Here is a 23,170-nt window from a genome sequence, read left to right as displayed (position 1 = left end):
AACTAGAAGGAACTTTTTTCTCTCAATTGAAATTTCTTGCTATGGTGGATTTTATATAATTTAAATCTTGTATTTTATTCTTTTCAAATTTTAGAATGTTTTAAAATGTACCCCTGGTAATAGACATATGTCAGCAGATTATAAGTTTGATAAGCAATACTGACATACTAAGTGTATGTAGTTCCTGTATGTATTAGGCCTAAATCAATGAATTAGAAACATTCAATTTTTTAAAGTGCTATTTCACATTGTTTTATTTATACGTGTTATAAATTTGTTTTGCAAGAGTTTTTTCATACTCATTTCATACTAGTTTTTTTAATGAAAAGTTAGCTGCTTATAAGGATTCATAAAATCTGTATATTAGTTGATTTCCTAGAAAAAATACAACCTGTCTTTAGCATGTTGTGTTTGGAGGACAGCTTGGCCTTCAGTTGTTTGCATAGACTTGTCATACATGTTTAGTTTTCTTTTTAAAAAATGTTTAGCCTACTATATATATAAAGCTTTATATTTAATGCTCTCATTAGCCTATATATTAATATTAAAACACCCAAACATAAAGCCTTTTAGGCAGATATTGCAAGTTTTTAAAATCCTCATCTCTAGCTGAAAAGTGTTTTGCTAAGAAAAGCTCAGTAATGTGCTGTTTTATATTAACAGGAAACAGAACAGCAGTAGTGGTTTGAATACCCTGCAAACAGGAAGTTTGACACATGCATAGCTCTTAGCTTCTGTGTAAGAAGTTGTGAGCTCCTTCTGGAAACATTTGCAGTTACATTAAGTAAAGTGTAAATGCACATGAATGGCAGCTTATAGAGAACCACCTTGTAATCAGTATACAGGTACAACTACAGCTCTTCAGAAATTGGAAGGTTTTGCTAGCCGGTTATTTCATAGACACTCTAAAGGTACTGCACATGATCAGAAAACAGCTCTGGAAAATGACAGCCTTCATTTCTCTGAACATACTGCCTTATGGGACAGATCAAGTAAGTTTTGTTTTTTAAATGATACATTATAACTAGCAACTAAAATGGTAATTGGAGTTTTACAATCAAACATAAAGAACCCTCTTTTGTTTGTTGTTTTCTGATTTTCACAAGGACATTTTGCAAGATGAAGTTGAAAGAATTCCATAAAAACTTGATTATAAGTTGAGCTGAATCATTCAGCTTTCATCATTGTATGGTTTTATTTTTGACTAAGTTCAATATCAGTGACAAGATTTTCTATAAAATTCTTACATCATTTCTAATGTACTTTTTTTGTTGTTCTTACATAAAAATGAAATACTTAAGTTTCAGAAACAACCATCTGTTTACTTCTTAAAATGTCTTGTATTTATAAGCTTTAAACTTTGAAAGGGGCAACAAGACTCTTGAATTTATAATTACATTTCTATTGTGTTTGCCATGGTTTTATTTTTAAAGGCATGTGAGAAAGTTATTTCAGTTTTACAAACAGGAATTTCTAAAATAAAACATAATTATTCTATCTAAATTCTTACACTTATAACATTATGGATATCAAAAACTTTATAATTATATTTTATGTTATTTATACATATGACTCAAATGCAGGAAAAAGTTTGTTATGCATGAATCACATTCTTTCCAGGCATGTTAAAATGTTTGAACTTGCAGCTTTGCTAAAATGGTGCTGGGGAACCATTTTTGGTGCCATACACTCTAAAAGATAAATTGCACATATAAACAATACTAGTGCCGCCATTCTACATCTCACCTTGGACCCTCCTCAAGGTATTTCTGTGACTCCAATTAGAGGAACAATAGAATTACCCTTGAAACTTTTGCCCTCTTTGGTGTGTTTGTTTGATCATCAAATAGCACTAGGGTTTGACTCTTTCTGTTTATGTATTTGGTAGCAGTTAAGGAAAAAAACTCAGTTTAACAACCACAAGAGCAAAATCAAGAATGGCTTACAAAATTTACTCCTAGGTTTATACAGCACCTTGACAGTGTTATAGAAGCTTATTTGAATTAATTTTTTACTGAATCAGAAATTTTTTTACATTCTTCAAACTATTTTTGGGAGATTGAGGAAGAACATGTATTTGTGCATTTTTTCCACTTAAAAGGTTTTGGGTTATTTATAGTCTTTACTGTATAGCAAGTTGATGGATGAGGAATATGAATATATATCTTCAAGTTAATGAACTGTTGAATATTAAAATAGTGGTATAATATTAAACTTTATCATGTAACAAAAGCTTGTTAATTATTGTCCTTGCCCTATTCTTTTAAGTTGCAGTCTTCTAAATCCTTTTGGAAATTATTTTTATGCATTTCAAGTATGTTTTAATTTAAAGTTAAATGAGGAATTAAGACAGAATTGAATTAATTTCTGTTTCATTAATACCTGCTCCTCATATAGTGGGTGTTTAGTAAAAGTGTCTCAAATAAATGAATGTTAGGGGTTTTTAATAATTAAAAGTTATGTTTGAACTAGACTTTCACCACTTTTTAAATGTATGGGACCTGTGATGCTTTCTAAAACATATTTTAAAATCTAGTAATGGAAAATAGTATCATGAGCCATGATTTCTATTGGATAAAATGCTGGGTTTTTTTTATTGTGAAGTCAAAACAAATAGGATTTTTGTACACAAATAAAATTAGGAGCAAACCATGTAGCGCTGCAAATAATATGCATGATGTAAGAAATACTTAAAGAGTAACTGAATGTTCATTAATTAAGCATTCCTCTACTTGACTCTCCTTTTTATATCCCCGAATACCATAATAGAGATAATAATTTTATGTCTAAGGATGAGTATGGAAGCATGAAGCTATAATTTCCTATTATGAAATGTATTATTGTAGAGGAGAAAACACTGATAGAGCTGAAATAGAGGAATCCTATCATTTCAAAATTCCAAGGTTTATTTTTGTGGTGAAAACACAATTTTTATTTATTTGGTGAATGAGTTATAGAAGGAATTCTGACTGTACAAAGTTTCATATGAACCACATTCTTCAAAGCTACTTAAAGCAGTTTACTTGCATGACTCATTTGACAAGGGAATGTGATGTCTCCTGATGATAAACACTGAATATGTTTGTTCCTAAAGTGTTTTTATAATGAAATAAACTAAGCATAGAAACTACATCAATTTACAAAAAAAATTCATAAACCTTTGTATAAAGATCAGTTACCAATTTAGGAGACATGAAATGCAGCATGCTTCAATCCAAGTTTCTTTCGTGTCCAGTGACATTACGTATAGGAAGAAACATAGAACAAAGGCCACATAGTGGTCTCCAGGTGTTTCATCTTTTACTATTAAACTAAGTAACAGAAATTCCTGTTTGATTAAATAAATATGTAACAGCTAATTGCATGCACATATAAATACATGAAGTTCAAAGAAAAGCATGGAGGAATTCTGCTTTTTGTTCCAACTCAGAATGAATGAGAGCATTGACATGGGTCAAGTTCTCTTTCTAGCAAATTTATTATAGTTAGCTTTTTAATCTTCCTTTGATCATAAATGTGTAGAGTTATACAATGCTGACTTAATGAAGGTCTAACTACAGTATTTTAAGAAGCAAATAGGTCAATACCATCAAATACTTTTTCTTTCTCTTTTCCTATGAATTGACAGGCTATTTCTCTTGTAAATACAAATCCATTTTAGTAAATCTTAGATTTAAATATATTAAACAAATGAGCAGTTTTGATTATGGATGTCCTCTAGCAAAATCATAAAGTGGTTACAGTAGACCACTTCAGTCAGTTTTACCTTTGCAAATTTTATACAATCTCTCAGACAGTTTACCTCCTATTTGTTAGCCCATTGAATCTGTATCATTTTAACTTCTCAGCTAAAAGACTTTCCACCTTTGTCTTTTTATCAGCTTTTTCCACTTGAAACTATTCCATAAGCTTCATGATAATAGTCATTTTCTACTCATTTGGTAAAACTTTTTTGAGTATTTACTATATCATAGTAAGTAAGCAAGTTTCCAGGAAAAATAAGATCTAGTTCTTACCCCCAAAAAGAAGAGCAAACATAATATTCAAGGCATAATGAAATAGTTGCTTTAAGATGTCTAAGCTTACTGTGGAAGCTAAGTTTAAGAAAAAAGTTGTTACTAAAGAGAAAATGGGGGACTTCAAAAATATTAAAGAATGAATAGAATTTTGAGACCTAGAGAAGAAGGTTATTTTAAGAAAATAACATACACAAGTATGTGAAAATATGAACATTTAGAACTTACTTAAAAGGTTTAGTAAGATACTGTCTAGAAAATTAGTTTCTGGATTTAAACTTAAAAAGTTTTCTATTAGACATCCAGAATTTTGTACTATGCTGCATTAGTGGGGAGCCAATGCAGTTTTTTAAAGTGGAAAATAATATAATGCAACCTTTGTTAAAGGAGCCTAAAGATTTTAACTAGCATAATACAGGATAAGTTAACTTACTTTACTACAGGGAAATGTGTATAGCTACTATACATCTTCCGTTTTTGCTGGGCATTTAATTAGAACTAACGCTTTTGACGTGACAGTCAGCATGGCAATGAATAGTCAGATAATGGATTCCTTTTACAACAGTGCTTGTTCAAGTTGCTGCTTCTGTCTCGAATTCTCTTTCTTCACTTCTACCAGTGGTGAGATTTGCCCATACTTTAGGCATCCTCTCAGGTATCATCTCTGTAACAAAACCACCAATGCATCCTATTCATCTATCCTTCATCCTTATTAGAGTCTGTGCTTTTCCTTATGTTCTTATATCATCTTATACTTAACTTTTATTGTGGTTTATTTATAGTATTTATATGGTATAGTTTGTATACTATATATATTATAGTTTATAGTATTTAAAATGTATTACTATTAATCCTTATGTATCTGTCTCTCATGTTTGATTTTGAACTCCTTGAAGGCAAATAACTTGTCAGTTTATTTCAGTATTACTAGCATAATTTTCAATAAATCTTGAGTTATTTGTTAAATTAACGTTAAACATCACTGCAGTATTACACAAATGAGCTTCTTACTAATTTGTGCTGTTGTGATCTTTGCAATTTATTTTAAAAGCCCGTGGCCATTAACCAAAAGCAGTCAAATGCTGACCTGGCTCTAGTAAATACCAATTTTCAGTGTTACCTGTGTATTTTTATCATGATTTTTAATAAAAATTTAAGTAACAAGCAGACTTTATAGTAAAACTAAAATAGTTGGGATATTAAATGATGTTGAAATCAGGAAATCATTCCATGAGCCATTTAGCAATGCAAGTACTATATCAACTGTACTAACATAACGAGAAGCTTTTACTTGCTTGTGCTTTGCAAAAATAGCCATATGACAGAGTTAGAAGACAGCTTGCTACTCAAAGTGTGGTCCCTGTCCAGCATTATTAGCATCTCCTGGGAACTTGTTAGGAGGAAGAATCCCAGGTCCCACCTAGACCTACTTAGTCAGAATCAGCATTTTAACAAGATTTCCCAGCTGATTTATATGCACATTAAGGTGTGAGAAGCACTTTTTCCCTAATAACATTTTAATATGATTTCCAAATGTATATCTTCACTGGAGAAAATTTTGAAACTACAGGAAAAAACAAAAAGGTAAAAAAAAGTATACATAATTCTGCCAAAAGGTAATGACTGTTAATTTTTGTATATGTACTCTATTTTGGGTATAGACACACAAATTTCTACCAGCTCCAATTTTTTTTTTTTCAACAGAGTCTTACCGTGTCACCCAGGCTGGAGTGCAGTGGTGGGATTTCGACTCACTGCAGCCTCTGCCTCCCAGGCTCAAGTGATCCTCCCATCTCAGTTTCCCAAGTAGCTGGGACTATAGGCATGTGCCACCATACCCGGCTAATTTTTTGTATTTTTGGTAGAGGTGGAGTTTCACCATGTTGCCCAGGCCGATCTTGAACTCCTGAACTCAAGTGATCTGCCTGCCTTGGCCTCCCAAAGTGCTGGGAATACAGGCCTGAGCCACTGCACCCAGCCCAGCTCCAAAATTTGGATCTTTCAAAACATAATGTTTAGTTAACATTTTTCTTTATAAAGAGTTGTTCTACAATACTATTTTGTATTAAATCATAAGGATATACTATAATTTATTTAACCAATCATTGGCCATCTAGGCTGTTTTTAATGTTTTGCTATTAAAAAATGCCATGATAAACATCTTTATAACTAAATATTTGTACATATTTAGGATTATTTTTATATTTTATAGGATTAATTTGAAGAAGTTATGACCATTTTAAGGCTTTTGCATTAAATTAATTGAATCCCAGATAAACATGCATATCTTTTTGGAGTTAATTATTATAATAATTATTTTTTCATAGATTATAGCACTTGAGAATGTGTGAAAATAATTATATAGCTACTATCCTTAATGATATTTTTAAAAACAAATTTAAGGCCAGGTGTGGTGGCTCATGCCTGTAATCCCAGCACTTTGGGAGGCTGAGGTGGGCAGATCACTTGCAGTCAGGAGTTCAACAACAGCCTGGCCAACATGGTGAAACCCTGTCTCTACTAAAAATGCAAAAATTAGCCAGGCTCCATCTACAGGTGTGGTGGCGCACACCTGTAATCCCAGCTACTTGGGAGGCTGAGGCAGGAGAATCACTAGACCCCAGGAAGCAGAGGCTGCAGTGAGGTGAGATTGCACCACTGCAGTCCAGCCTGGGTGACAGAGTGAGACTCTATCTCAAAATAAATTAAAATAAAATAAAATAAAGAAAACACATTTAACATTGTAAAATTTATTCTCAAAACAGTATATTGATATTTTTAAAAATTAAAAATATAATGGCCCATTATACTTCCTTCTGTTACAACTACCAGGGTCATGGTAAGAACATTATATGTTTGTCCCCTCCAAATCTCATGTTGGAATGTGATCCCCAGTGTTGGAGGTGGGGCCTAATGGGAGGCGTTTGGGTCATGGGGGAGGATCTCTCATGAATGGCTTGGTGTCCTCCCAATGGGTAATGAGCTGGTTCTTGCTTTATTAGTTCATGCAATAACTGGTTGTTTTTTTAAAACAAACATGGCACCTCCCCCTCTCTCTTGCTCCCTCTCTTTGCCTGTGACATGCCTGCTCCCTCTTTGCCTTCTGCCATCATTGAAAGCTTCCTGAGGCCCTCATCAGAAGTGGATGTTGGCAGTATGCTTCTTCTACAGTCTGCAGAACCATGAGCCAAAATAAATCTCTTTATAAATTATTCTGCCTTAGGTATTTCTTTATAGTAATGCCAAAATAGACCAGTCCATAACAAAAATCTGAATGTGGAAAATATGGATTTGAGAATTTAACTCCATTCTTAATAAGTTGACACTGGAAAGTTTATTTCTTCCTCCCTCCCCCTCAGCTTTATTAAGGTATACTTGACAAATAAAATTGCATATATTTATAATGTACAACATGATGGTTCAATATAAGTATACATTGTGAAATGACTAAAACAAATGAATATCCACCTCACATAGTTACTTTTTCATGGCAAAAAATTTAAGATTGAATCTCTTAGCAATTTTCATGTAGTCATGCCTCAGAGATACTGCAGGTCCAGTTCCAGACCACCACAATACAACTAAAGTCACAGTAAAGCAAGTCACACATTTTTTGGTTTCCCAGTGCATTTAAGTTATGTTTACTCTATAGTCTATTCAGTGTGCAATAACATTATATCTTTTTAAAAGTACATATCTTAATTTGAAATTATTTTATTGCTAAAAAAATACTAATGATCATCTCAGCTTTCAGCATTTCCCAATTTTTTTGCTGGCGGAGGGTCTTGCATTGATGTTTGCCTGCTGATTGATAAAGGTGTTGGTCGCTGAAGGTTGGGATGGCAGTGGCAATTTCTTAAAATAAGACAACAAAGTGACACACTTGACTGACTCTTCTTTTCATAAAAGATTTCTCTGTAGCATGTGATGTTTTTGGTAGCATTTTACCCACAGTAGAACTTCTTTTAAAATTGGAGTCAGTTCTCTCAAACCTTGTTACTGCTTTACCAACTAAGTTGATGTAATATTCTAAATTCTCAGGTGTCATTTCAATAATCTTCACAGCATCTTCACCAGAAATAGATTCCATCTCAAGAAACTACTTTCTTTGCTCATCTGCAAGAAGCAAGTCCTCACTCGTTATAGTTTTATCAGGAGATTGCAGCAATACAGTCACATCTCCAGGCTCCATTTTTAATTCTAATTATCTTGTAATTTTTTACCACATCTGCAGTGACTTTCTCCACTGAAATTTTAAACCACTCAAACGCATCTATGAGAGTTGGAAACAACTTCTTCCAAACTCCTGTTAATGTTGATATTCTGACCTCCTCCCATAAATCACAGTGTTCTTATGGCATCTGGAATGGTAACTCCTTTTCAGAAGGTTTTCAATTTACTTTGCCCAGATCCATCAGAGGTATCACTATCTGTGACACCTTTAGCCTTATAAAATATATTTCTTAAATAATAAGACCTGATCCATGCCTGTAGAATGGATGTTGTGTTATCAGGCATGAAAACAACATTCATCTCCTTGTACATCTCCATCAGAGCTCTTGGGTGATCAGGTGCATTGTCAATTAGCACTAATATTTTAGAAGGAATCTTTTTCTGAGTGGTTCCCAATGGTGGGCTTAAAATAGTAAACCATGCTGCAAACAGATATGGTGTCATCTAGCCTTTCACATTCCATTTATAGAGTACAGGTAGAGTAGATTTAGCATAGTTTTTGAGGGCACTAAGACTTTCTAAATGGTAAATGAATATTGGCTTCAATTTGAAGTCACCAGATGTATTAGCCCCTAGTGAGAGTCAGCCTGTCCTTTGAAGCTTTGAAGCCAGGCATTGCCTTCTCTCTAGCTAGGAAAGTTCTAGATGGCATCTTCTTCCAATAGAGCACTGTTAAGTCTGCATTGAAAATCTGTTGTTTAGTCTAGCCACCTTCATCAATTATTTTAGCTAGATCTTCTGGATAACCTGGTGCAGCTTGTCCATTAGCACTTGCTGCTTCACCTTGTACTTTTATGTTATAGAAAGGGCTTCCTTCCTTTAAACCTCATGAACCAACCTCTGCTAGCTTCAGACTTCTGCAACTTCCTCACCACTCTTAGCCTTTATAGAATTGAAGAGCATCAAGGCCTTGTTCTTGATTAGGCTTTGGCTTAAGGAAATGCTATGACTGGTTTGATCTTTCCAGACCACACAACTTTCTCTATATCAACAATAAGGCTGTTTTGCCTTCTTATCATTAGTGTGTTCACTGGAGCAGCACTTTTAGTTTCCTTCAGTAACTTTTTTCTTTTGCATTCTCAGCTTGGCTGTTTGGTGCAAGAGGCCTAGCTTTTGGCCTGTCTCAGCTTTCAACATACCATCCTTACTAAGCTTAATCATTTCTAGCTTTTGATTTGAAGTGAGAGATGTGCAATTCTTCCTTTCGTCTGAACACTAAGAGGCCATTGTAAGGTTATTAATCGGCGTAATTTCAGTATTGCTGTGTCTTAGGGAATAGGAGGGCCCAAGGAAAGGGAGAGAAATGTGGGACTAGCTGGTGAGTGGAGCAGTCAGAGCACACACAACCCTTATCAGTTAAGCTCACCATTTTATTTGGGTGCAGTTTGTGGTGCCCTAAAACAGTTAAAATAGTAACATCTGAACACAGATCGCCATAACAGATATAATAATAATGAAAAAGGAAATATTGTGAAAATTATTAAAATGTGACACAGAGACATGAAGTGAGCACATGCTGTAAGAAAAATGGCACCAATAGATTTGCTTGACACAAGGTTGCCCCAACCCTCAATTTGTGAAAAGTGCAATATCTGCTGAGTGCAATAAAGCAACACACAATAAAATGAGGGGTGTGCCTGTATTAATGCATTATTATTAACTGCAGTTACCATGCTATACGGTGAATCTCCAGGACTTATTCATCCTAAGTGAAATTTTGTACCCTTTAGCCAACATCTCCTAAATCTTCCTTCCCTGAACCCTCCCATCCTTCAGCCCCTGACAACCAGCATTCTATTCTCTACTTCTGCGATTTTGATGTTTTTAGGTTCCACATGTGTGACATTATGCAATGTTTGTGTTTCTGTGTCTCCTTATTTCACTTAATAGAATGTCTTCCAGGTTCATTCACGCTATCACAAATGAAAGAATTTCCTTCTTTCTTAAGGTTGATAGTGTATTCCAGTGTATAGAATACCATACGTCAATGCCATATCTTGTGAATAATGCTGTAATGAACATGGGAGTACAGATATCTAGATATCTCTTAGACATACTGATTTCTTTCTTTTGATACATACTTAGAAGCTGGATCATATGATAGTTCATTTTTAATTTTTTGAGGATCCTTCATATCATTTTCCATAATGGCTGTACTAATGTATATTCTCACCAACAGTGTGCAAGGGTTCTGTTTTCTCCAGGTCTTAACCAGTGCTTGTTATCTTTTGTCTTTTTTATAATAGCCATTCTAACAGATGTGAGGTAGTAGCTCATTGTGATTTTAATTTTCATTACCCTCATGAGTAGTGATGTTGAGCATTTTTCATATACCCGTTGACCATTTTTATGTCTGCTTTTGAGAAATGCCTATTCAAGTCACCTGCCCATTTTTTAAATTGGGTATTTGTTTTCTTGCTATTGAGTTGTTTGAGTTCCTTATATATTTTCAATATTAACTCCTTATTAGATATGTGGTTTGCAAGTATTTTCTCTCATTCTGTAGGTTGTCTCTTCACTCTGTCGAATTCTTTTTGCACAAAAGCTTTTAGTTTGATGCAATGAACAAACCAATAAGGAATATGAAGACTCTTAATCAGTAATCAAAAAAACCCCCCAAAAAATAAAACCTAGTAGTATTTCATGGCTTCACTGGTGAATTTCTATCATTTAACAAAGAATTAATGTCAGTCCTTCTCAAACTCTCCCAAAATAACTGAAGAAGGGGAAATACTTCCAAGCTCATTTACCAGGGCAGCATTGCTCTGATACCAAAGCCAGACAAGGATACTGCAAAAGAAAATTATAGGCCAATATCCCTGATGAACATAAATGCAAAAATTCTCAACAAAATACTAGCAAATTAAATTCAACAGCACATTAAAGGATGATACACCACAATCGAGGATGGTTCAACATAACAAATCAACATATGTGATACACTATTAACAGAATGAAGGGTAAAAGTTATATATAATCATCTCAGTAGATGCAGAGAAAGCATCTGAGAAACTTTAACATTCTTTTATGATGGAAACTTTTTAGTTATGGAAGTGCTGTACTTCAACATAATAAAGGCTACATAGGATAAGCCCTAAGCTAACATCTTAATAGCGGTGAAAAGATGAAAGCTTTTCCTGTAAGATCATGAACAAGGGAAAGGATGCCCACTGTTAAAACTTCTACTCAATATGATACTGGAAGTCCTATCCAGAGCATTTAGGCAATAAATAAATAAATAAATAGCATCTAAATTGGAAAGGAAGAAGTAAAATCTTTTACATGTGCAAATGATATTATCTTATATATTAAAGACCCTGGAGACTCTACCAAAAAACCTGTTAAAACTAACAAATTCAATAAAGATGCAGCATACAAAATTAAAATGCATAAATCAATAGTGTTTCTGCATACTAACAATGAACTATGGAAAAAAGAAATCAAGAAAGCACTTCTTTTTACAATATCACAAAAAATGCATAGGAATAACTTTAACCAAAGAAGTGAAAGATTTGTACACTGGAAACTGTAAAGCATTTATGAAAAAGTGAAGAAAACACAGTGAATGGAGATATCTAATGTTCATGGATCTGACGAATAAATGTTGTTAAAATGCTTCTAGTATCCAAAGCGATCTACAGATTAAATGCCATCTCTTCCAAAGTTTCAATGACAAGTTTCACAAAAATAGGAAAAACAATCCTAAAACTTGTATAGAAACACAAAAGACCCTAATAGCCTAAGCAATCTTGAACGAAAACTTTTTCCACTTTTAAAAATTGGTCAGTGAGTAATAGCAGATGATCTGAGAGACAAAGAACTTTGAAAATAAGATGTCATTCAGAAAGAAGTAATAAGTTGAACAGGAAGAATGATATGTGTCTGAGAGATTGAATATTACTTTCATGTCCTGAAACCATGGTTGCTTTCACCTTTGGTGTTTCATTATTGTTATTTAACAAGTATGGCTCACTTGAGAGACAAGTAAGTTGTCATCTTTTAAATATTCAGTTTAATCACTGACACACTTATCTATTCAAATTAGCAAGAATCCCAAGGAGGTCTTTTCTTAGAGTCTTTGTTCAGCTGCTTCAAGTATTGCTATACTCCTAGGAATTTACTCATTCCAAGGAGACTAATTTGCTCTCCAAAAGTTAGTTGAAGAAAGAGATGGAGATTTTTATTTTTTGGAGACAGGGTCTTGCTATGTTGCCCAGGCTGGAGAGTAGTGGTGTGATCATGGCTCACTGCAGCCTTGTTCTGCTGGGCTCAAGCTATTTTCCCACCTCAGCCTCCCAAGTAGCTGGGAATATAGATGCATGCCACTGTGCCAGGCTAATTTTTTTTAAGTTTATTTTTTGTAGAGATGAGATCTTGCTGTGTTGCCCGGGCTGTTCTTGAACTCCTGGGGTCAAGCAATCTCCTGTATTGGCCTCCTAAAGTGCTGGGATTACACGCATGAACATATAAGCTAGTGATATCATTTTTAGCCACCGTTGATTTTACCACTGCTACATTGTTTCGTGATTTAAAAGTGGCCCCAACAAATTTTATGTACCTTGTCTTGTTGATGTGATGCCACTGATCCTTGCGGAGACCTCAGTGGGTCTTAATGACAGGATGATTCACTCTTCAGTATTATGTTCATTCAAAGGTTATGTCAAAGGATTTCATTTCCTTAATTTATACTCATATGCTTAGTCATCTTGGCTTCCTTGCCAAGTTGGATGTGTGAGAAGGTACTTTCAGCCCATCCCCACACTGTACCAAAATTAGCCTTTCTTTCTTGAAATCTAGTCCAGGGATAGAAAACCAGTGGTCTGTGAGCCAGATGCAACTTGCAGATATGTTTTGTTTAGTTCTCATGGTATTTTTAAAAATAGTTGAATTTTATATCATTATATAAAAATATAAAATACCGTGATTTTAAATCAAGAGATTCATATAAATATCTGGACTTTCATATTCTTGAACCATTAGAGAAACTGATTTCAGTGACCTCTTATTCTCTCATGAGAAAAAATGGGTTGCACTGAATAATTGTCCTCTTTAATCAGATATACACTATCTGATTTGCTCCAGCATTCACTATTTCTGTTGCTTTACCTGCCTGGCCTCTGTAGGCACTTGGATTTAGCCTACAATGTCTCTACTTTTCAGCCTGAATCACCAACCCAGATTATCATTTCCCCTTTGATAAAGCCTCCTTAAGCATATATTCCTACTTGTAAGCCACAGACCTATCACTAAAATCTATGAAAGAGATTTTTGTAATTCTGAACCTTGAGGAGGATGGAGTCTAGGAGTTGATCCCTTTCAGAATTCTTGTTTCATTTTTTTATGCAGATCTATTTACCTTCTTTACTTTAATTATCTCTGTTTACCACAGAGTATTGAGAAGGCATGGCGCTTATGAAGCCTCAAAAGATTTTGTTAGATCATTCCCCCGAGGTAATGGATGCCTACCAGCCTTACATTTGCATAATTAAATTGTCCACTGAAATGATTCTCCCCACAGCAAAGATCTATTTCAAGCCAACTGTTTCCTCCTCGGTAGAGAAGCATTTGACAACTTTTTTTTTAATTGAGGTATGTTTTCCTAACCATATAAATCACTCATTATAAGTGTATAATTCAGTATTAATTAGTAAATTTAAGTATTTGCGCAACCATCAGCACAAATCAGTTTTAGAACATTTAATCACCCACAAAGTTCATTTGCTACCCATATCCAGTCAATCCCCACTCTCACCTCAATCTCAGATAAACACTGATCTGCTTTCTGTCTCTATAGATTTTCATTTCTGGATGTTTTATATAAATTGAATTATATAATATGTAATCTTTTACTTTTGGCTTCTTTCACTAGAATAATATTTTGAGGTTCATCCATGTTATAGAATATATTAATAATTGGTTCCGATTTATTGTTGAATTATACTATGTTGTATGGATACAATACATTTTGTTTATCCATTCTGCAGTTGATGCACATGAGAATTGGTTTGTTTTTGGACATTTGGATAATGTTGCTATAAATATTTGAAAACAAGTCTGTGTGGACATATGTTTTTATTTCTCTTGGGTAGATATCTAGAAGTAGAATTTCTAGGTCATATGGTAAATTTATGTTGTAAAGAAATTGCCAAATTGTTTCCCAAAGTGGTGGTACCATTTTATGTTTTCACCAGTAATGTAAGAGGGTTCCAGTTTTTTCACATGCTCATCAACGCTTGGTATCATCAGTCTTTCTTTTTTTTTTTTTTCCCCCTCCTGAAACAAAGTCTCACTCTGTCACCCAGGCTGGAGTGCAGTGGCGCAAGTGATTCTCCTATCTCAGTCTTGAGTAGCTGGCATTACAGGCATGCGCCATCACTCCCGGCTAATCTTTGTGTTTTTAGTAGACATGGGGTTTTACTATGTTGGCCAGGCTGGGCTTGAGCTCCTGACCTCAAGTGATCCGCCCGCCTCAGCCTTCCAAGTGCTGAGATTACAGGCATGAGCCACTGCACCCAGCTTATCGGTCATTTTGATTATGGCCATTATGTGAGTGTGAATCCGTTGTTCACAGTTGTTTCACTTTGTATTTTCCTAATAACTTTATGATGTTGAGCATATTTTCAAGTTTTTATAACCCATTTGTGTATGTACTTTGGAGAAATGTATTTTCAAATCTTTTGCCCACTTTCAAAATTGAGTCGTTTTTCTTCTTCTTATCAATTCTCAATAATTCTTTGTATATTCTGAACTAAGTTCTTTTCCAAAAATATAAATATCAAATATTTCCTTCTAGTCCGTCTTATGTTGTCATTTTTAAAAATGATGTATTTGAAGAGCAAAATTTGTAATTTTAGTGAAGTCCAATTTATCATTTTTTCCTTTTTGGATTGTACTTTTGGTACCAGATCTTAAGAAATTTGTATCTAACGCAAGGTAATGAAGATTTTCAATCTGTACTTCCTTCTAAAAGTCTATTTTTTGAGTTAATTTTTATATATGTTGTGAAGTATGAATTGAAGTTCTTTTTTCAACATGTAGATCCATTTTTTACTGCACTACTTGTTAAAAAGAATTTCCTGTCTCTATTTAATTATCTTGGCATCTTTCTCAAAAATCAGTTGACCATAAATGAAAGGGTTCACTTCTGAATTCTCAATTCTGTCCCAGTGAACTACATGTCTGTCCTTATTCCTATACTACACTGGCTTGATTACTAAAACTTTAAGGTAAGTTTTGAAATCACATAATGTAAGTCCTCCAACTTTGTTCTTCTTTTATCAAAATTGTTTTGTCTATTTTGGGGTCCTTTGCATTTTCATATAAATTTCTGGATCAATTTGTCAGTTTCTAAAGAAAAGCTTTATTAGATTTTCATAGAGATTATATATTGAGTTCATAGATTAACTTGTAGAGAATTGTTATTTTAACAATATTGAGTCTTGGAATCCATGAACCTGAAATGTCTCTCCATTTATTTACATATTCTTTAATTTTTTTAGCGTTCCAGTCTTGTAAAAATGATTTATAAGTGTTTTATTTCTGTTGATATTATTGTGAATGGAGCTGTGTCTTAATTTCACATTTGGATTGTTTGTTGCTAGTATATACAAATGTTATTGATTTTTATATTGACCTTATATCATCCTATGATGTTGCTAAACTCATTTTTTAGTTCTAGTAGTTTCTTTATGGATTCCTTATAATTTTCTACATATAGAATAATTTCATCTGCAAATAAAGACAGTTTTATTTCTTCTTTATCCTTTAATATCTATTTTCTTGCCTCATCGCACTGGCTAGATTTCCCAGTACAAAGACGCGTAGAAGTGGTGAATGCCTTATGCCCTGTCTTAAGGGGAAAGCATTCCATCTTTCATCATTAAATATGACATAAGTATAGAGTTTCCCCTGCCCCACATGTCCTTTATCAGTTTGAGGAAGTTCCTTTCTAGTCCTCATTGTTGAGAGGTTTTCTCATGGCTGTTGGATTTTGTGGAGTGCTTCTTCTGCATATATTGAGATGATTATTTGGTTTTATACTTTATTAATATAACATAGTTCGTTAATTGATTTTCAATGTTGAACCAACCTTACCTTTCATGGAATAAATCCCACATGGTCATTGTGTATGATCCTCTGTATATACTGCTAGATTAAGTTTGCTGGCATTTTGATAAAAGGTTTTTGCATCAATGTTTGCAATGGATATTGGTCTGTGGTTTTCTTTTGATCTTTGCCTAACTTTGGTATTAGGCCTCTTAGAATGAGTTGGGAAGTGTTCCCGCCACTTCTGAATTCTGAAAGAGTTTGTGTAGGGTTGGTATTATCTTTGAATGTTTCATATAATTAACCAGTGAAGCCATCTCGACTTGAGCTTTTCTTTGTGGGAAAAATTTTAATTACTAATTCAATATTTGTGTTACAGGTTTATTTACATTTTCTATTTCTTTTTTAGTTAGTGTTGTAATTTGTGCCTAAGAGCTTTTCCATTTCACCTGTTGTCTTATATGATTGGGATAAGGTTGTTTATAGTATTCCTTTATAATCCTTTTAATTTATCTAGCATCAGTGGTGATATCATAGTTTCATTACTGATTCTATAATTAATATCTTCTCTGTTTTCTTTTTGTTCATTTTGTTTTGATATTTGGTCAGTCTAGTGAAAGTTTTATCATAAGACTTTTGGTTTAATTCATTTTTCTCTACTGTTTTTCTATATATTTTACTGAATATATTATATATAATATAATACTATAATATATAATAATATATACAAAGCTTAAGTTACTGATTTGGAACTTTTCTTCTATTTTACTCTAAATGGTTAAAGCTATGAATTTTTTTTCTAAACCTGCTTTATCTACATCCAATAAATGTAGATATGCTGTAGTTTATTTTCATTTACCTCAAAATATTTTCTAATTTCCCTTGGAATTTGTTTGTGATTTAACATCTAAATATTTAGAGATTTCTAAAATTTCTTTCTGTTTTTATTTATAACTTAATTCTGCTGTGATTATAGAATATATTTTGAAAGCTTTAGCAAACCCTTCAAATTAATTGAGACATTATATTTTCTAGCATTTGCTTAATATGTAGAATATCCATGTGTGCTTGATAAGAATGTGTATTCTGCTGATGTTAAATTCTGTATTTTATAAATGTCAAGATTTTTTTGATGGTGTTATTTAAGTTGTTTGTCTCTTTTCCAATTTCCTGTCTAGTTTTTCCATCAATTATTGAGAGAAGTATGGAAATTTCCAACTATTAGTATTAAATATTTTTCTCCTTTCAATTCTGTCCGTTTTTATTTTAGTACTGTGGGGGCTCTTCTGTTCAATGCATATGCATTTCTAATTGTCACATTTTTCAGATGTATTGGCCTTTTATCATTATGAATGTCCCTTTTGTCTCATAATTTTTCTAGACTTAAAGTCTATTTTGTCTAATATTGATATAGGCATTCCAGCTGTCTTATGGTTACTGTTTGCATGATGAATCTTGTTTTTCTGTTTTTACTTTAGCCTATTTATATCTATGAATCTAAAATGTGTCTCTTATAGATGTTATATAGTTTGATCTTGATTTTTATCCAATCTGATAATTTCTGCCTTTTGATTTGTGTTTCTTCCATTCATAGTTAATGTCATTATTGATATGGTTGGATTTGTAGCTTCCATTTTACTGTTTTCTGTCTCATAGTTTTTGTTGTTCCTCTTTTCCCTTTCTACCACCTTCTTTTCTATTACATATGTTTTAATTATTTGGTTTTGATTTTTAAAAATAAAATTTAAAAGGCATTTTCTTAATATTTCTTTAGCGATTATAATACACAAGATTATAATTTATCTTATCATAGTTTACTTCAGGATAGTACTGACTTAATTCTAGTGGAATAGAACTGCTTTGATCCAATATAGCTTCATTTCTTTTCCAAATTTGTGTTTTTTCACATATATTTATATATTTTATAAACCCAGCAACATAATGTTGTAATTATTGCCTCATACAACTTTAAGTCTCTTAAAGAAATTAAGAGAGAACAGAAAAAATGTTTATTTATATAGCCTTTTATTTATATATTTACCATTTTTAGTGCTCTTCATTTCTTTCTGTCAATTTGAGCTTTTGTCTAGCATTATTTCCTCTCAGCTTTAAGGACTTAGGTATTTCTGCTTACAACAAATATCCTCCGTTGTTTCTCTGGGAATGTTTCATTTCACCTTTATTTTTGGAGGATAATTTTCCTGGATAGAGAAATGTTGGTGGACGGGTTTGCTTTCTTGTTTCTTTTAGCACTTCATTTCTCTGCCTTCTGGCCCTACTTATTTCTAATGAGAAGTCATTAATCCTATTTTTCCCCTGGACGTGATTCGTCATTTTTCTCTTGCTGCTTTCATGACTTTTCTCCTTACCTTTCAACAATTTGACTATGATATGTCTCAATGTGGATCTTTTGGGTTTTATTCTAGTTGGCATTGGCTGAGCTTCTTGGATCCATAGGTTACTGTTTTCCATCAAATTGGGACATTTTCAGCCATTATTCCTTCAAATGTTTTTTCATCACCCTTTGTCTCTCTCCTTTTTTTCTAATTCCCATGAGATGTATGTTGGTTCCCTTGATATCCCATAAGTTTCTCAGGCTCTGTCCACTTTTCTCCTGTCTTTTTCTGTGTTCTTCCGACTGGATGATTTCCATTGATCTATCTTCCAGTTCACTGATTTGATCTTTTGCTCTTTTAAATCTGCTGTTGGGTTTACTATACTGAGTTTTAAAATTTTGGTTATTATACTTTTCAAATCTGCACTTTTTATTTTTAAATAGTTTTTCTTTCTATATTGAAAGTTTCTATATGTTGTTCATTACTGTCATGTTTTCCTTTAGGTATTTAACACAATTTTCTTTTAATTATTTTCATATATGTATAATAGCTATTTTAAAGTCTTTAAAGGCTTTGTCTGCTAAATTCTACACCTGGGCCCATTCAGGGACATTTTTTATTGACTGCTTTTTTTCCTCATTGTGGATCACACAAGTTTTTGTCAAAAATGTGTTTTTTAAAATAACATGTGGTAGTAGCTCTGGGTTTTGATTATTTTTTCCCTGAGGGTTGGTTTTGTTTATTTTTTTATTAAAAACTTCCTTTGTCTTAATCTATGGAATCTGTATCCCTCATGATATGTGACTACTGATTTCTCTGCTTAGTTTTTTTTTGTTATTTTAATTTTTATTTTTTAACCTGGTTTCCTAGGGATTGCCCTGTGTCTCTGTAGCTTAATTGTTATTTAATGATTGATCAGAGGTTGTACTCAAACACTGGGACCAGCCAGTGCTGATGGAACTGTGTGCAAATTGAGGAGCACATGCAGTATTTAGGCAGTTCGGAAGTCTGTACCAGCTTTAACTTTCCACTGGGCCCTCTTTCGTCTCCTTTGTGCTTGTCATTACCTCCTAGTCAGATTGCATAGCAAGGTGGGCAGACTGGGTGGCCTGGTGAACTTACGTAGCCTCTGCCTGTCTCATCTTCATTTACCCCATGCTATGTTTCTTGCTATACCACCAATGTGTTTCTTAGCCCTACCAAGGCCATAGCCTTAGACTGTTAATTTCTTTCAGCTTGCTTTTTTCGTTGACAATATCACTAATGAGTTTTTTGGCCTCCACTTCAAATCAAATCAGCCCCCTCTCATGTCAGCCCCTTCCAGAAGTGAAGCTGCTAGTTTTCATGACCAGCCCTACCCTGGTAGAAGTACTCTCCTGACTGAGCTATAAAGGAGTGGGAGCAGCCCCAGGCAAGAACATCTCTGACTCCCACTGTTTTTAGGCAGAGTTCAGTGGTTCGTCACAAATAAATGTTTCTCAATTTGTTGTTTATGACTGCTCGATTTCCAGAGCCATGAAATCATTGTTTTTGATAATTCTGTTCAGCTTCATAGTTGTTTCTTAGGAAGATTTCCTGACTTACTTCCACATCACCAAAAGTCCTGCCTCACATGACAACTGTTAAAATGGCAAGTTCACGTGCTGAAGTTCTACTTAACAAGGAACCATTCTATAGATTCTTTGTACCATTTTGGTACAAATTTTGGATCTCTGGTAATCAGAACAAGCTGTTCACCATGCTACCCAGTCAGCCCACCTTGCTATACAATCTGTCATCTTAGTCCTGTTTCATGTGAGGAATTTTACATTTCTGCAATAATTGCCAGTAACTTTTTTGTGTATTATTTTCTTTTGAATACCACATAGATGGCATCTGACACTGTTTGTAATGCTGAATTTAATGGAAGTTTACAAATAAGTTATTCTATGATTCTCCTTTAAAAATGCAGATATACATATATGTATATAATATTATTCTCTTCCATAACACAGAATGTTTAAATGGTTAACATTTGTGCTGCAGTATAGCTTTCTGGCTCATGAAAAATGAAAGCTATCAGCGATCTGGGCAATAAGATTCATCGCCAATAGTCACTAGCAACAGCACACAGCATTTTAATATCAGTGAGGTCCACAGCTAGCAGTAAGAGCTGGTGTAATTGAAAGACGTTTAGGTGCAATCATTCTGCTGTTTGCTCCTTGCCAGGTTCAACATGGGATTGTGTGAGTATTTGAAGAAAACAGCAATTTTTTCATATCTTTGAAAGATGTAAAAAGCGTAGATTAGTGCTTAAATTTAAGAAATCTGGTAATTTATAATCATGTGGCTCTAAAATAAAAAGGTATTTTATTTGTCTGGTTGATTAAAGCTTTAGAAAAGCTACGCCTCGGATACAAGTGAACCGATAATTCTGGTCTAATGTTGCCGTGGTAACAACTCATGCTGATATAATTGAGAACATCTTATACATCCTGGTTCGAACATTTTCTCCCTGCCATTTTGAGTTGTTCTAGTGGTATATGAAGGAGGCTGGGATAACTAGCTTGAAAGAAATTCAGTCTAGTTATAGACATCTTTGGCATTAATCTGATGTTTACTAGTGATATCTCATGCTAGGCAGTTATGCTTTGCTTCTAGGGGCTTCTCTTTTTAAAACAAAAGAAAGCTCTTTTCGTTTTCTGTGTGCTGCATGCTCCAGTGTGTGTGTTTACACCATCGGTTCTTCTCCCTCTAGAGATTAGCATAACTCCCTTTGCTGTTGGATTGTTGTTTTGAGCAATATGTTTTGGAAAGGTTGGTTTTCATCATGAGTGGTAAGTATGCTCTCTGAGACTCTGCAGCTGTTTATTTAAAAAATATATTTATAAGAGGAAAAAATATTTTTAAAGGGACAGTTATAAAGCCACAGCTACTGTGAATTATATTTTGTGGTGACGCTTTTGTACTTAGGCATTATAGTAAATTGCCTTCAAAAACCAGTAAGAACTGTAAACAATTAATGGCACTATTAATAATCAATACCAATAATCAGTTTCTAATTTTCTTTATGGTTCGATTTATTGTATTTGTTGGGCACTGTTATTAATTGTGTTATAAATTAGTAAATAGACTAACCATAAGAGAGGATTTTCTTTTAGTATCTGATCCTGAAGATAATTAGTTTAACTTTCCTTTGATTAGCTTTGTCATTCCTAATGCTAATTTTTATTAGATTATTTTTATTAGATTTTTTAAATAGTAATTTTGAAAATAAGATGCTGCCAGAATTTTGTTGATGTCTTGGTTGCTTTTACCTACAATTTATTGAGAAATAAGGATTTAATGATGAAATAATTAGAGCATTTTGGTTTTGAAGGGTTTGTTAAAATTTTTAATAAACAGTTTTTGGGGGAAATAATTTTTTAGAATAAGTACACTTGTGACAACTAGTCTTTTTTGTTATAATGTGATTTATTTTTTCTAAATATTTCCAAAACTGTTTTTTTGAAAAAATATACTACAGTATGTACTGCAGTTTATCATAGGGTAAAAGCTGTCACTTCAAGCCAAACCTGCAGCTAAAAATAGATATCCTGTTGTTAGAGTGAAAAACATTTGCTTAGAGCATAATTCATTAGCATCTTTTGCTTAAATAAGATGCTTGGAAGTTAAACTTTGATTCAGATATTTTTAAGAGAAGTAGAATATGGTTTCTCTGATAACATAACAGTCCTATAATTTGCATTTATAAGATTTGGAATTGGAATTTAGAAACTGAAAGGTGGATTTTTGCTGTATAATGATAGAATTCAAAATTGACGAACCTTTTCTTTCATAACTGGAGATCACCTCATTATAACCAATAAATATTCTTTATCCTGCTACAGTACAATATAAACCTCTTAAACACTGTTATATATTTGTTTATAGAATAATATTAGATATTAAAAGGACATTTTAACATGCAAAATACTAAGAATTAACTGGATTGTTATTTTCCTGTTACTGAAATAGATCTTTCTAGTCTGCTGTTTTAAATTTGAACGAATATTACAAAAACAACTTAACATTCCTTAGGATTTCTATGGATATCAAACTGAATATACCTGGTTGTCATACATATATTTATTTGAATCAGGCCAATGCATATTTTCTCTTTGAAAATTTGGCATATAATCTAGAATCTTTAGGTAACCACCATGGTGTTCTGGAGGTTTTACAACAGGATGGATTGGATTTAGCTGAAGGAAAATGTTATTGCTTCACTATTGCTTTATTTTTCTTTAAAAAGCTATGCATTGTAGATAGCATTTGATATATTTGATCATATTGGCTTTCCCTTCTAGCCATTTTATACCACAAATAATCATAGTAATCACAACTAGGTGTTCTGACTTTGTCGAGAATGCCCAATTTCAACTGATTTTAATCATGTCATAAATGGTTAAGTGTCCTAGCCATTTCAACTTGGAAAATTACAAGAGAAGTGTGGTTTTATTTGTAAAAATAAGCAAATGCTAGGCCTTTTAATCTAAGTCTGTAACTACACATGTGATA

General features: G+C 33.3%; 1 protein-coding gene across 19 annotated transcripts in view; it reads left to right on the top strand.

Moving 5' to 3' along the window:
* The window catches only part of PRKACB (protein kinase cAMP-activated catalytic subunit beta), a 162,322-nt gene that overhangs the window by 66,955 nt on the left and 72,197 nt on the right, over nt 1-23,170 (top strand). For 2 of the 19 annotated variants that reach the window (XR_010130607.1, XM_055351306.2), the window contains exon 1: nt 765-992. The exons of 4 other annotated variants lie outside the window; for them this stretch is intronic. Coding sequence is in view for 14 of the 15 variants with exons in the window: in XM_055351306.2 (XP_055207281.1) it covers nt 806-992 (187 nt within the window). In the remaining variant the exon portion in view is untranslated. Of the gene's footprint in view, nt 1-696; nt 993-20,677; nt 20,857-21,110; nt 21,448-23,170 lie in introns of those variants that run through there. 13 more of the 19 variants (XM_055351328.2, XM_055351321.2, XM_055351350.2 and 10 more) reach the window with 11 other exon arrangements.

This window comes from Gorilla gorilla, chromosome 1, assembly GCF_029281585.2.
Source record: "Gorilla gorilla gorilla isolate KB3781 chromosome 1, NHGRI_mGorGor1-v2.1_pri, whole genome shotgun sequence".
Classification (NCBI taxonomy): Eukaryota; Metazoa; Chordata; class Mammalia; order Primates; family Hominidae; genus Gorilla; species Gorilla gorilla.
This window is presented reverse-complemented; position numbering and strand designations above follow the sequence as displayed.